This window comes from Manis javanica, chromosome 12 (assembly GCF_040802235.1).
Source record: "Manis javanica isolate MJ-LG chromosome 12, MJ_LKY, whole genome shotgun sequence".
Taxonomy (NCBI): Eukaryota; Metazoa; Chordata; class Mammalia; order Pholidota; family Manidae; genus Manis; species Manis javanica.
Genome location: NC_133167.1, coordinates 61,119,552 through 61,132,140, shown reverse-complemented (window position 1 = coordinate 61,132,140; position 12,589 = coordinate 61,119,552). Strand labels below are relative to the sequence as shown.

General features: G+C 43.0%; 1 protein-coding gene across 18 annotated transcripts in view; it reads left to right on the top strand.

Moving 5' to 3' along the window:
- Nucleotides 1-12,589, top strand: part of RAPGEF4 (Rap guanine nucleotide exchange factor 4) — a 310,512-nt gene that overhangs the window by 245,224 nt on the left and 52,699 nt on the right. For all 18 annotated transcript variants that reach the window (XR_012123693.1, XR_012123694.1, XR_012123696.1 and 15 more), the window contains 5 exons: nucleotides 4,086-4,170; nucleotides 6,604-6,664; nucleotides 8,315-8,391; nucleotides 8,809-8,955; nucleotides 10,853-10,968. Coding sequence is in view for 14 of the 18 variants with exons in the window: in XM_073218685.1 (XP_073074786.1) it covers nucleotides 4,086-4,170; nucleotides 6,604-6,664; nucleotides 8,315-8,391; nucleotides 8,809-8,955; nucleotides 10,853-10,968 (486 nt within the window). In the remaining 4 variants the exon portion in view is untranslated. The remainder of the gene's footprint in view (nucleotides 1-4,085; nucleotides 4,171-6,603; nucleotides 6,665-8,314; nucleotides 8,392-8,808; nucleotides 8,956-10,852; nucleotides 10,969-12,589) is intronic.

The following is a 12,589-nucleotide window of genomic DNA, read 5'->3' as shown; positions in this document are numbered from 1 at the left end:
CAATGTTGTTTTGGATTTTAAAATATCTTTCCTATCAGACCTTTAGCATGGCAGACAAAAATCTGGCCCCAAATGGCCAACAGGGGTTACTTGGTCTTGGGTGGTGACTTCTATCAAGGCCCCAACTGACCTTGACTTAGACTGAGTAACTTCAGCTGGTCCAACATGGTAGTTTCTTCCTCACAGCTGGATGAATAAATCTATAACCCTATGGAAAATACACATTTTCTGTATATTTTCTACAAATATTTGATGGGATTTGGAATAAGAGGAGAGGCCCAACATTTTCGTCCTATCTCCTCCTTCCTTAATAATTAACTATTTGCCATGAGACAGATATGTGCTGTACCAAGAGTAAGCAGTGTCATGGGCACCTTGTCCTGCTTGACCTTCAGGAGGAAGGATAACAGAGCCATCCCCCTCAGGCCACAAAGCAAGAGCCAGTCCCTGACACTGCTGCCATCTCCTTCACAGCCCCTGAGTTCAGCATTAATTGTGGGGACTCATTCACTGAGGAGCCCTATCGAACATCCACCCTGCCATCCTGCATTTGTGCCACATTTTCAGTGTATTAATGCTTCACGTGTATTGACTCATTGATCTTTTCAACAATCCTGTTTATTGTTACATTTTACAGATGTAGAAACCAGGCTTAGACTAATCGAGTACCCAGCAAGCTCATAATTTAGGTCTCAAATGCAGTGTCTGCTTCCAATCCCATGCTTTTTACACTACCAGATTTTGCTTTTCTTGAGAAGAACAGTCCAGAGTTATGGACATTTAAGCAAATAATATCATTCATAATATGTTGTAATTACACAGCAGTAGGACCATAAGCCATGGCGGAATAAAGGTTGAAGAACCGGTTTTACCTAGGAAAGATGACAGCTGAGGTGGGCTTGAAGCAGAAATAGAATATCCTAGGCAAAAAGAGGAGCATGTAGAAGCCTTAGATACATGGAAAAGTATGGCACATTCGTGGAGTGGGGAGATGTCCAATATGGCTGGGCAGAGAAGAGAGCCACAGGGAAGGTGTGAAGAGAGGGGAGATAGATAAGTCTGGAAAAGTAAACTGAGATCTGCTTTTAAAGAGTCTCATGTGAGGGTCGGGGAGCACTTCTGGGCAGACCGAGCTCATGGTACCTGTGGGTTATCTGGGAGGAGATGGTGGGAGAGCTCTTGCAGCTCAGGACGGAGATCTGTTTGGAGCTACAGATTTAGGTCTTGGCATTATACAGATGAAAGCTGGGGAGTTTTCCCAGGGAGAGAAGACAGCACAAAATGAGAACAGAACTGAAGGCAGAGCCTTCAGGCACAGCACAGTTCAGGAGGTGAGCAAAAGAGCAATGGACCAAAAGACGTGAGAAGAAATTTTAGGAAAGCAGAAAGAGAGCCAGGGGTGGGGCAATATTGGGGAGGGGCGCTGGGGCACAGCTCAGTGGTGTGCGGCCCCTGGAAGCAGTAGGTCTCACCCTAGCTTGAATGTTGCCATCTTTGCCTCTCTTCTCCCACACTTTGGTGCAGGTCTTTGGACTTCTTATAATGGCTCAAAGAGCAGTTTTGAGCCACTGGGTCAAATTTTTAGTATGCTACATTGAGGATCTGACAGAGTCCTTCATATGTTTTAACTCTTGGATGAAATATAATCATGTTTAATGTAATGGGATTTGTAGTTCTAAAGGCAGCATCTCTTTAATTTTTAAAGTGTTGATCAGTATGCATTTCATACTGATACTGGTAAACACTCCTAAACGCATAGAAATCTGCTTGCAAAATGCCAATTTTGAATCCTTCAAGATTTTAGAGCTAAATCCTAACCCTCTTCCCAGCTGAGCTTTTCTCCTCCCTCTTTAACAGCCCACCCCATGGAGGTGAGAATGAGATTTGACAACTGTTTTCTCTTTTAGCTAAGCTTCTAGGAGGGTCCATATTATTTGCAGCTCATGTCAAGTAGCAAGAACAGCAGGCTCCTCCTTGTGCTGAAGAGCCGTAATCCTATTATGCCTACCTTGAGACTTTCACATTAGCTGCCTCTATCATAGTGGATGGACTGAGGTGATTCAATTGACTTTTAAATCCACAAGGGTCCTAGTTTCAAAATTCCCATGTCTAAGTCAAGTAGTGGATTAGGCCTCTTGCTAAGAAGGCCTGCTCCTTCAGTGCCTCTGTAGCCATAGATTTTTCTTTGGTGTCTTGGGGCCTGTACTTCCTGAGTCCCACCATGAAGCACTGGATGGGTGCCCAGTGTGTCCTTCAGTGGTAATCCTTGGCAGCGGGTAAGCCAAAGTCCCTGAGTCGTGGACTTCCAACCTGTCTGGATAGTCAGGATTCAGAAATAGATCCTCCACTGATGGTATAAGAGAAGACTGATCATATTCTTTAGTTCATGTTAAATCTGTCCTTGAGACATGTGCAAGGTATGCAAAGAGTTTTCTTACTCCAGTAGCCCTACTTGATCTGTCAGCGACCCCATGTCATGTTATGGATGCAAAATTATTTAATCCAATTAACTACTTCAGAATACTTGTAATTCAATTTTGATTGCACAGAGTACTTATATAATAACTGACAAAGTTTTACATATAATTTGCTGGCCCAAATGTCATACTTTACTGATAAGTTTGGTTAACCTGTTAAGCAAAGTAGCAAGAACCCTGAGTTTTGAATGTCACTTTGCTGGGTTATTTTTACAAATAAATATACAGGTACCTTCACATTCACTGCTCCCTTTAGCTCTCGCATCTGTCTCAGGAAGGTATGCTTCCCAGTTTACAGATGAGACTGAGGCTCCAGTGTCACAGGCTGGTGAGTGATTGTACTGAGGTTAAAACTTGATCTTCATATTTGCGACCCAGCACTCTGTTCAGTACACCAACACTCTCCGAATTTATTTGACCAAGGAACGCTTCCAAAAATATGATGTAAGTAAGGGTGGAACACCATCAGTAGCTCAATAAAGTTTAAATGCTTAATATTAGTAACATTTAATAATACCATAAGTTGTTGATGTTTTAGGACAAAATGTACAAAATAGACTGATGACTGTGTAATAGGTCACATGCATGAGCACAGCGGTTAGCTAAGATTGAACGGTGCCTGTCCATCGGTGTGGAGATTGACTTCCTAGCACTTTCAGAATTGATAACCCATTTGTTTGTTTTTAAGTTTCAAAAACATATTAGTCAGGGTTCCTACTGTTGCTGAGAACAATTTACTGACCAATCATATCCATTTTCATTGGTATAAAATTAAACACTATTAGTGATTACAGAATAATTATAGACACGAAAGATGTTGAGAAATCCACCTCGTCCTCCCATGCCAAAATGTCCGTAACACCCCCATACTCCATGCTTTAAGGCAGATTATTAGTTACTGGTTTTATAATAATTAATTGAAAAAAACTTTAGATGGCACGTGGATTAACATCTCACTGAGCTCTAGTCACCTGTGGAATGGAGTTTGGGAAATAGCCCTGTGTGCCTCCGTTTTCCCTCTCTTACTGACTGAAGCACTGCTATTTGCCCTCTGCTCATCTCATGCTCTCATCTCCTTGAGGACAGATAAGGAAGTGTTTAGTCTGTATACATCCTTTATTTGAGTCCTATGGTAGAAACATATTACATAGCCCGGAACAAGAGTAATAGCAGGACTGTTATTCTAAGACAGCATGTAGGAAGCCAAGGAATTTGGATCAATCATTCAGTTGATGAAAACACTTATTCTTAGCTGTGTTAACAGATGAGTTTTGTTGTTGTTGATTAAAATAGTAATGAAAAGCAGGTTTTTAGAGCAATCACCAGTGAAGTGAGAACTAAGCCAGCCAATAACAAGGTGAAAGGGGATGTTCTCCCTGAGACGGGAAGGGAAAGGGCTGTGCACGTTTTCCCATCAAGAGACACATTCATCTCAAAAAACCCTCTGGAGATTATCATGGCACAAGCTCTCCCTCTGCCGATTATCTTTTTACAGGGATTTCTCCTAAGGAATCCCTTAACGAGGATACTGGCCCCTGAATCCATTTCTGTAGTTGAAGCTTTAGTGAATGTTTTCTCACTATTTCCTTGCTGCTCCTTTCACTGCAGACCTGGCCAGAGGACAGTGGATGACCTGGAGATTATCTATGAGGAGCTCCTTCACATTAAAGCCTTATCCCATCTTTCTACCACAGTGAGTTGTCTCATGGGGGAGCATGGTCAGGGGGACTTGAAATGCACTGTTAAGACTTGAAGAGAGTATTATGGTATGGGAGGAGGTACAGGAATGTCTGATTCTACCTTATAAATCACCCCTGCTCTCTCTCTGAGATGTTAAGGAAGTTACACCCAAGAACAGTCACTGAAAGGGGGTCATTATCCCATTAGTAGTAGTTGTCCTTATGCCCTAAACACCAAAGCAGTGTAGTGTGAGTAGGATTGGAACATGTGCCTCATCCTCAAAACCTGCATTTTGGAACCCACATACTCCGGCAAGACAGCCAAGTCTTAAGAGGGGCTCCAAGGCCCTTCCACAAACTGAAGAACCAGGGGGAAGCAGGAGAGAAATCGAAGTGTCCTGTCCTGGCCCAAGGAGCCAGCGTTGTCCAGGTCTGCTGCCTTATTGAGAAAGGATGCAGAAGGTTCAAGAAAGCAATATTTGAGATATATTAGGGCACAAAAGCAGTACCCACTGGTGAAAATGGCCCAGTAGCTGTATGTGACTCTGGCCTTTATGTGCCTAGGACATTTAGGAAGGCAAAAGACAGAAATTAGACCTCTGAATGGGAATAGAAACATTTCATTCCATAGAAGGAACATAGGAATATGATTTCTAGGCAACACTGTCTCCTATATGCTAATAATTCAGTAACAATAATAAAAAGAAGTTGTGTCTGTGTTCACAGATTATATACTAAGGCCCCTCAGCAATATCCACATGCCTAATTTGCCTTGTGTTTCCAGCTCATTAGGAGGCAAGCGCTGTCACATGGTAGTGGTGCCTGCATTCTGCTCTGGGGGACAGGGGACAGGTCTCTGCTGAGAGCAGGAAGGCATTTGCCACAGCCTCAAGCAGAAGGGCTCCAACCCTTTCCTCTTCAGTGCAGACGGAGCTGCCTTCAAATCCCACCCCCCACCACAGTGCTGGGGGTCCGGAAGTGTGCTCACAGACCTGGGGTATCCAGGGGTGCAATCCAGCCCAGCCTTCCTTTCTGCTCCCCACCACCCCTGTTATCCTCACTCTGCCCATGGGAGCCTCACCTGGGGAGCCCCTGGCACCCCACGAGCTCAGTACAGAGGGGAGTGCGGGAAGACCCCTCTTCCCTCCCTGTGCTGCAGGTCCCCAGCCTGGCCCCGTTCTGACTCCCCCAGGCTGGTGGAACTGGGAGGACTGTGGGCAGCCTCCTCTTCCATCTCAAGCCCTAGGTACCCAGGTACTGTGGGAAACCCTCAGATTAGTTAGTTCTTAGGAAAATTAGTTAGTTCTTAGGAAAATAGAGCCATAATTTGGGACCAAAATTGGAAATTTAAAAAATAGTTTAGCTACCTAGGAATATAAATTTGCTCACACATTTAGGCTTAATTATTCACCTTCAAGACATTGCATTCCCCACATGTGCACAGCGTTGCCTAGTGTGTGATGGAAGGAAGAGCCTCTGAAGCAGCACCGTCACAGGGCGCTGTGGCTGCTCTCGCCGTCTCAGCCAAGACGAGTCAGCCAGAAAAGTGGGCTACTTCATACGCATGAAACCATGTTTTAGATGGTCCCTGGGGGAATTGTCTTGCATTAATTAGCTTATAAAATAGCTTTTGTAAAACTTTTGAGAATCTGGTGGCAAATCTACTAAAGTGGTCTAGATAGGACTGGCAACAAGTGAAATGGGAGAGGGTCAGTGGGAGAGTGCCCATGGGAGAGGGTCAGTTGTAGAGAGCCCATGGGAGAGGGTCAATAGGAGACGGCCCGTGGGAGTGGGTCAGTGGGAGAGGATCAGTGGGAGAGGACCCATGGGACCGGGTCAGTGGAAGAGGGTCTGTGGGAGAGGGCCCATGGGTGAGGGTCTGTGGGAGTGGGACCATGGGAGAGGGCCCATGGGAGAGGGTCAGTGGGAGAGGGCACGTGGGAGAGGATCAGTGGGAATGGGCCAGTAGGAGAGAGTCAGTGGGAGAGGGCACGTGGGAGTGGTCAGTGGGAGACGGCCCGGGGAGAGGGTCAGTGGGAGAGGGCCCGTGGGAGAGGGCCCATGGGAGAGGGTCAGTGGGAGAGGGCCTGTGGGAGAGGGCCCGTGGGAGAGGGTCATTGGGAGAGGGCCCATGGGAGAGGGTCATTGGGAGAGTGCCCATGGGAGTGGGTCAGTGGGAGAAGGCCTGTGGGAGAGGGCCTGTGGGAGAGGGCCCCTGGGAGAGTTCCCCTGGGAGCTGGTCAGTGGGAGACGGCCCATAGGAGCGGGTCAGTGGGAGAGGGCCTTTGGAGAGGGAGTGTGGGAGAGGGTCCTTGGGAGAGGGCCCCTGGGATTGGGTCCGTGGGAGAGGGAGTGTGGGATGAAGGGCACTGGTAGTGCTGGGCAGGAAGAGAACAAGCCCATTCTGACTGTCTGGGTTTTCCCCATTCTCTCTTTTGTTCTCGTAGGTGAAGCGGGAACTAGCAGGTGTTCTCATTTTTGAGTCTCATGCCAAAGGAGGAACTGTGTGTAAGTGAAAGCTACACCCAAACATGGCACCTGGCCAGCCCTCTCACCAGCAGAGGCCACAGGAGCCTGACTGCAGATGTGCCCCTTTCTTGGGCCGGGGTCAGACCTGGCAGGATGTCATGTGGCACTCTTGTGTTTGGGGCCCTGTGTTTATTCTCAGTGTGTGGACATTATTCTGTAGCACCAGTTGCAGCAGCTGCCTGCCTGGGTCACCACGTCTTCCTACTTGCTCAAGATAGTGTTTAAAGAAGACAGAATGAAGTCACTGCTCCTCAGGCAGGACCCTAAGGAAGACTTTTCACAGTGGCCTCACTTCAGTTTGGCTTTAGAAGAATGGTCACTCTTGAGCTTGCTAGTTAAAATGATAAATTACCCGAGCTGCCTTTCCTTCTTTCACTTCCACTATCAGCTCCAAGCCTGAAAGAAGTTCTTTACCCCAAATACTTATGCAGTATTAATATATAGTACCTTTCCAGAACCCAATCTGTAGTTTAGTTCTCTGATCATATTTGGAAGCAAGAAATTGAAATTGATATTAATAAATATAAACAAAATTATTTAGACTGTCATTTCCCACAAGTTCTACCAAATCCTTCTTGACAGATGAGGTTAATGTGGTCTGCTGTGTCAGGAGATGCCGCCTGCTGTCATCTGTCTTGGAGAATCCTAAGACACATCAGCATGCTAAGGTTCTCCGAAGTTCTGCAATAAAGAAAAATGGTCACTCCATTTAAACCAAAACTTCCTAAACCCCTGTTAACTTTTCAAGAGATGTTCTTTAGAAAATCTGGCTCACTCTTCAGGCTGTGTTAGTCAAATAAGCAGGCAGAATGAAATGTAAAACAAAAGACAAAATTATATTTCAAAATGTTTTACTTTCAGTCATCAAAAGTGGTATTTCTGATTCTGATGTTTATTTTAGTAGGGATGGTCTTTCTTTTAATTTTAAAGATTCATTTTTTTAATATTTATGATCATGGATGACTTGCAACTTCCCTTTTATTCTTCTAATTTACACTTACTAGTTTTCATTTTATTATGAAACATTTAAATAGTTCAAATAAAAATAGATTATTACAAGCACCTTTTTAACCTTTGTCAAACACTAACATTATGCCACATTTTTCCATATTTTCTAAAGAATAAAATTATAGACACTATTGATAGCTCTTTTACCTCATTCTTTCCTTTCCCTCCCCACATGACTCTCATCCTCCGTGTAGTGGTTATTGTTCCAACACATTTTTAAAAAATATGTATATATGCATCCATACACAACCTGTGGTGCTGATTCCCATGTTTTCAAACTTCATATCACTGGTCAGATTACCCTGTTTTCTGTGGCATAATAAGTTCTGCTGAATTGTGGGGGAAAGTATATTGCTTTAAGAAATGGGTTGCTGGTGAACTGATGTCTAGTAAACACCTGTCTTTAAGGGCATAGCAAGTAGTGCAGTATTTCTGTTTCTTTCATGTTCTGTAGAAAAAAAATCATATTCCATCTGAATAAGTTAGTATTTGCCATTAATTTTTTTCCCTCTGGAATAAATGAGTAATTCTGGGGACTTAAAAATGACAATTTGATAAGCTGTAATTTATATTGATGTGCTTCTGTTCCTGTCATAAGTCTTTTTATCTTTTTGTATGTAGTGTTTAACCAGGGGGAAGAAGGCACCTCCTGGTATATTATTCTAAAAGGATCAGTGAATGTAGTCATTTATGGCAAGGTATGTATATCTTTTTCTTTTTGAAACTTTATTATGCTCCATTTATTAGTGTGGCTCTGAGTGTTAACAATGCAGTGCTACAGTTAAATTTGGAACAACATTGTTCCTTGATGTAGAAAAGGTATTACAGGGTCTCTAATAATAAATTATCTTAATTATTAAATTCAGAGTAGCATTGAACTTTCTGGTGCCCTTTTATACATTATAATATATATATGTAAATTAGGCCATAGCCCATATTCCCCAATGAAAGAAATGTGAGACATTATGGTTTAATTATGTAGCTCCCCCTGGCATCCCTGGGTATAGCCCATGTATGACCCAGTGTCTGAGGGGAAGTGGGGCTCCTGGTCTGCAGTGAGCGGGGACCTGCTGTATTTTGGGAATTGTCTTCATTGAATTTCCCATCCTCTCCAGGGCGTGGTCTGCACCCTGCACGAAGGAGATGACTTTGGCAAGTTAGCACTAGTCAACGATGCCCCGAGAGCTGCCTCTATCGTCTTGAGAGAAGATAATTGCCATTTCTTAAGAGTAGACAAGGAAGATTTCAACCGGATCCTGAGGGTGTGTCCAGAGCAAAGTGTGGTTGAGGGGCATCCCCTGTTTCCTTTTGCCAGAGAAGCAAAGATTTGACGATAGCATGAATCGAGCAGTGCCATGATTAACAAACGTTCTGAGAACCAAAAGCCTTGGGCACAAACCTGGTGTGTTCAGCGTGCGGTGTGAGTTCCAGGGGCCAGAGGTGGTATTCCAGTAAAGCTGCAAGTGTGGTACCCTCTACTGGACCAAATAGCCCTGCACAAACAGGGACTGGCCCTGGGGAACTGAAGAAAAAGTGGGATTCCCTTGGCAAAGCATCAAAGTCTGAGCTGTTGCTCTTTGGCAGTTCTATAGGCTTCCCTCATTCTTTCTGTCTCTCTCTCCTAGACCCTCCTCGCCTCCACCTCCTCTTGCTTCCCAAATCTGAATCTTTCTCATATATATCATCACACACTCTTGAATTATTGAGGGATTACTGTTAGTGGGAATTAACATCAATCATCGTTACCCCAAAGAAGTGTTTTCATTTCAAGTGCTTTATGTCAAATTGATTCATGCTAAAGGCATTTCAGACTTCAGCAAGTAGGTGAAGAATAACTGGGGTGGTAGAGAGAGCCATGGAATTGCAGTTGAAGTTGGTTCTGCAGATGAGCCTCAGGATCTAAGCTTCTTAAGGTATTTGTGAGAGTGGGTGATGTTTAGAAGAGATGGTTCCTGGTCTTTCTCCACCATGCCTGGTTGCTCGGGAGGGACGGCCCAGCTTTGGCTGGTAGACCTGATTGTGGACTGCTGGGGATGATGATGGTGTCCCATCACCCCGGCCTTTCAGGTGGCCTGTCGCACATCCTGCCTAAGCTTGAGTTCACTCAGGGAGACCATACCCTCTAGGGTCACTGGATCCCCTTTCTGCTTCCCTGCTGGCTCGCAGTGCAGACTCCCTTCTCTGCCTCTCCCAGTTTCAGCAACTCTCTCCCTCCTACCCTAACATCCCAAATGCAGCTTCTGTGCTTTCCGGTACACTTGCCATTATTTACAGATGATTTACAATATAATTTTCCATTCCTTAGGTACAGACACCTATATCTACACAGCCTTAAGCATTTGACTTTGGCGGAAAAATTTTCCTGCAGCAAAGTTTGTCTTAGGAAAGCATTCATTCTCTTAGTACAAAGAAAGTTAAATTAAAAATCACACATTGAATAATATTGAAAAAATAACATGCGATTTGACTTGGTTTTTATCTGATCTCTTTTAAAATGGGTACCAAATAATAAGAAAAGCACATTAAACATTTTTAATTGATTATTAAGATGATGTTGAAATTTAGAGGTAAGCTTTACTAATACTTTGAGGTTTACACACATGGAATTTATACTCTGAAAGAATTATTCTTTGAAAGAATCGGACCATTATCATTGATGCAGTTTGTAAAACTATTCGAAACAACTGAAAAATATTTTTGACTAATTTCAAACTGATTTTTTTAAATTAAGTCTTTTTATTAGAGAGAAAAAGGTACCACTCCTATGAAAACTGAATACCCTCAGAAGAAAATCAGGATGAGAAAACTTCTCTGAAGCTGAGTGTTATTTGCCACATATATTTATAAAGAATATGTGCATTTACTCCCCTACCTTCCTGCTATACCACACTCTCTAAAAGCTTTCTCTGAGCATAACCGTCCTCCTCTCTACTCTGCTGTTTTCCTGTATCTGGGGTAAAAGCAGTTTTAAAACCATATGCCTCAAACCTCATCTGATCCTGTCTCTGACCGTTCCAGCCCTGACTTTGAAAATGACTTCATTTGTAGATGCAACAATTAGCATCACAAGTGCCAAATGAGTTTCTGAAGCATCTGAAATTTTTTTCATTGTCTGAGAAAAATGGCAGCATCTGTATGTGGTATAATTTGTATTTGCAGGACGTTGAGGCGAATACAGTCAGACTTAAAGAACATGACCAAGATGTCTTGGTGCTGGAGAAGGTCCCAGCAGGAAACAGGGCTTCTAATCAAGGAAACTCACAGCCTCAGCAAAAGTAGGTTTGCCTCCAACACTGCAATCGCCAGACTATGATTAACCTTTTCACATGGTATCATCATTTCTACAATAGCATGTTCTCCCTTCCTGTGGAAGATGGCAGTGTGGGGGACTTTTTTCTCCCTATTGACTAATCACACATCTTGTGGAATATAATGTATCAGTTCTGGCACTGCCTTGAGCTTGGTGCTGCCTGGAGTAATTCAGGGAGTGGGGGATGTTCCCCTACTCTGAAAACGCTCTCTATATACATGGTTCAACTGTAATAGCTTTGCAATAGAAGGCATTGGTGAGCACAGTGGAAATAGAAATGCCAGGCAGCTCACAGGATACATAGGCCCTGGGTGACGAGAGCCTTTTTTTGCATATGTAGAATTTCTCAAGAAGTGTTTTCATCTTATTACCAGAATGAGCAACTTTGACAGAAACGTGGACTTCAAATATAGTGCAGTCTACTGATTGCATCCCAGAAGCATCCATTTGTCCTCATCCACACTTATTCCTGTTAATGTCAAAGGGGCATTTGCTTCACATCTCTCAGGGCCCCTTTTTAGCCTGAGCCTTTTTCAGTGTATCTATGTTCAGTTCCATCTTTTGCTGCAACTTCCCCCATTTTCATCAAGTGTACCAAAATTTGAATAGCAAGATAGGAGAATTAGGAAATGTAGCTCTAAGAAATTGTAGATATTAACAGAAGCTCATTTTTAAAATAAAGATTAATTTTCAGTCTTAGTATAATGAAAACACCAATTTTGTAGCAAAAAAAAAGTCACCAAATAATGTGTTGAAAAGAATACATCCCAAATAATTTTCCTTTGTTTGACACACAAATGGAGTGTTCTCTTTAATCAAGACACTCACTATGACCAATGAATTTGTATTGTTTAGACTAAAAGCCCAAGTAAGGCTCAGACATTTTCATCTGCGTGAATCTATATATTTGCAAAGAATACAGGAAGAATTGTAATATTATTGAATAGCCAAGATGTATGTTGCCTACTTAATGTAATCTTTATTACAAGCCCTTTTAACAGATGGAGAAATACAGGCTCAGCAAAAGCAAGTTACTTACCTGAGATTACAAAGTTTGTGATGGTAGAGCCGGGATTAAGTCCAGCTTAACCAGCTTCTATGCTTTTGCTCCTTCAGACTCACAATTCACTATGGCAAAATATGTAACTCAATGCTATCCAATAAATATTGCAAACCAATCTGTATTTCAAACGGGCTGACATGAAATGGACTATATGGAGAACTGTCCTGTCACTTACAAACCTGTAAAATTGCCATCCAGGGTTCTTTTTTTATTTTTTTGTTTCACTACTATTTATTCTTGAAAATGTTCTTGCTCAAATGGTTTCAACAGTTGTCCTTTCTGCCCACAGAGAAGGATGTGAATGAAAACATTTTTTGTGTGTAGGTTCAGACTACCCTCAGTGATTTTCTTTTGTGCTCTTAAATATAACTAGAGCATTTCATAGTGGTAATCTGCATTCTTTAATAATGCCTCAGATGTGTTCAGAAAACTTTGCTACCTGAAAGAGTGAGCCTTGAAAACTCTCCTTAACCTTGAAACATTTTGCCACAAAGTCCCCCTGAGGCCTCCTTCCTTCACCTCT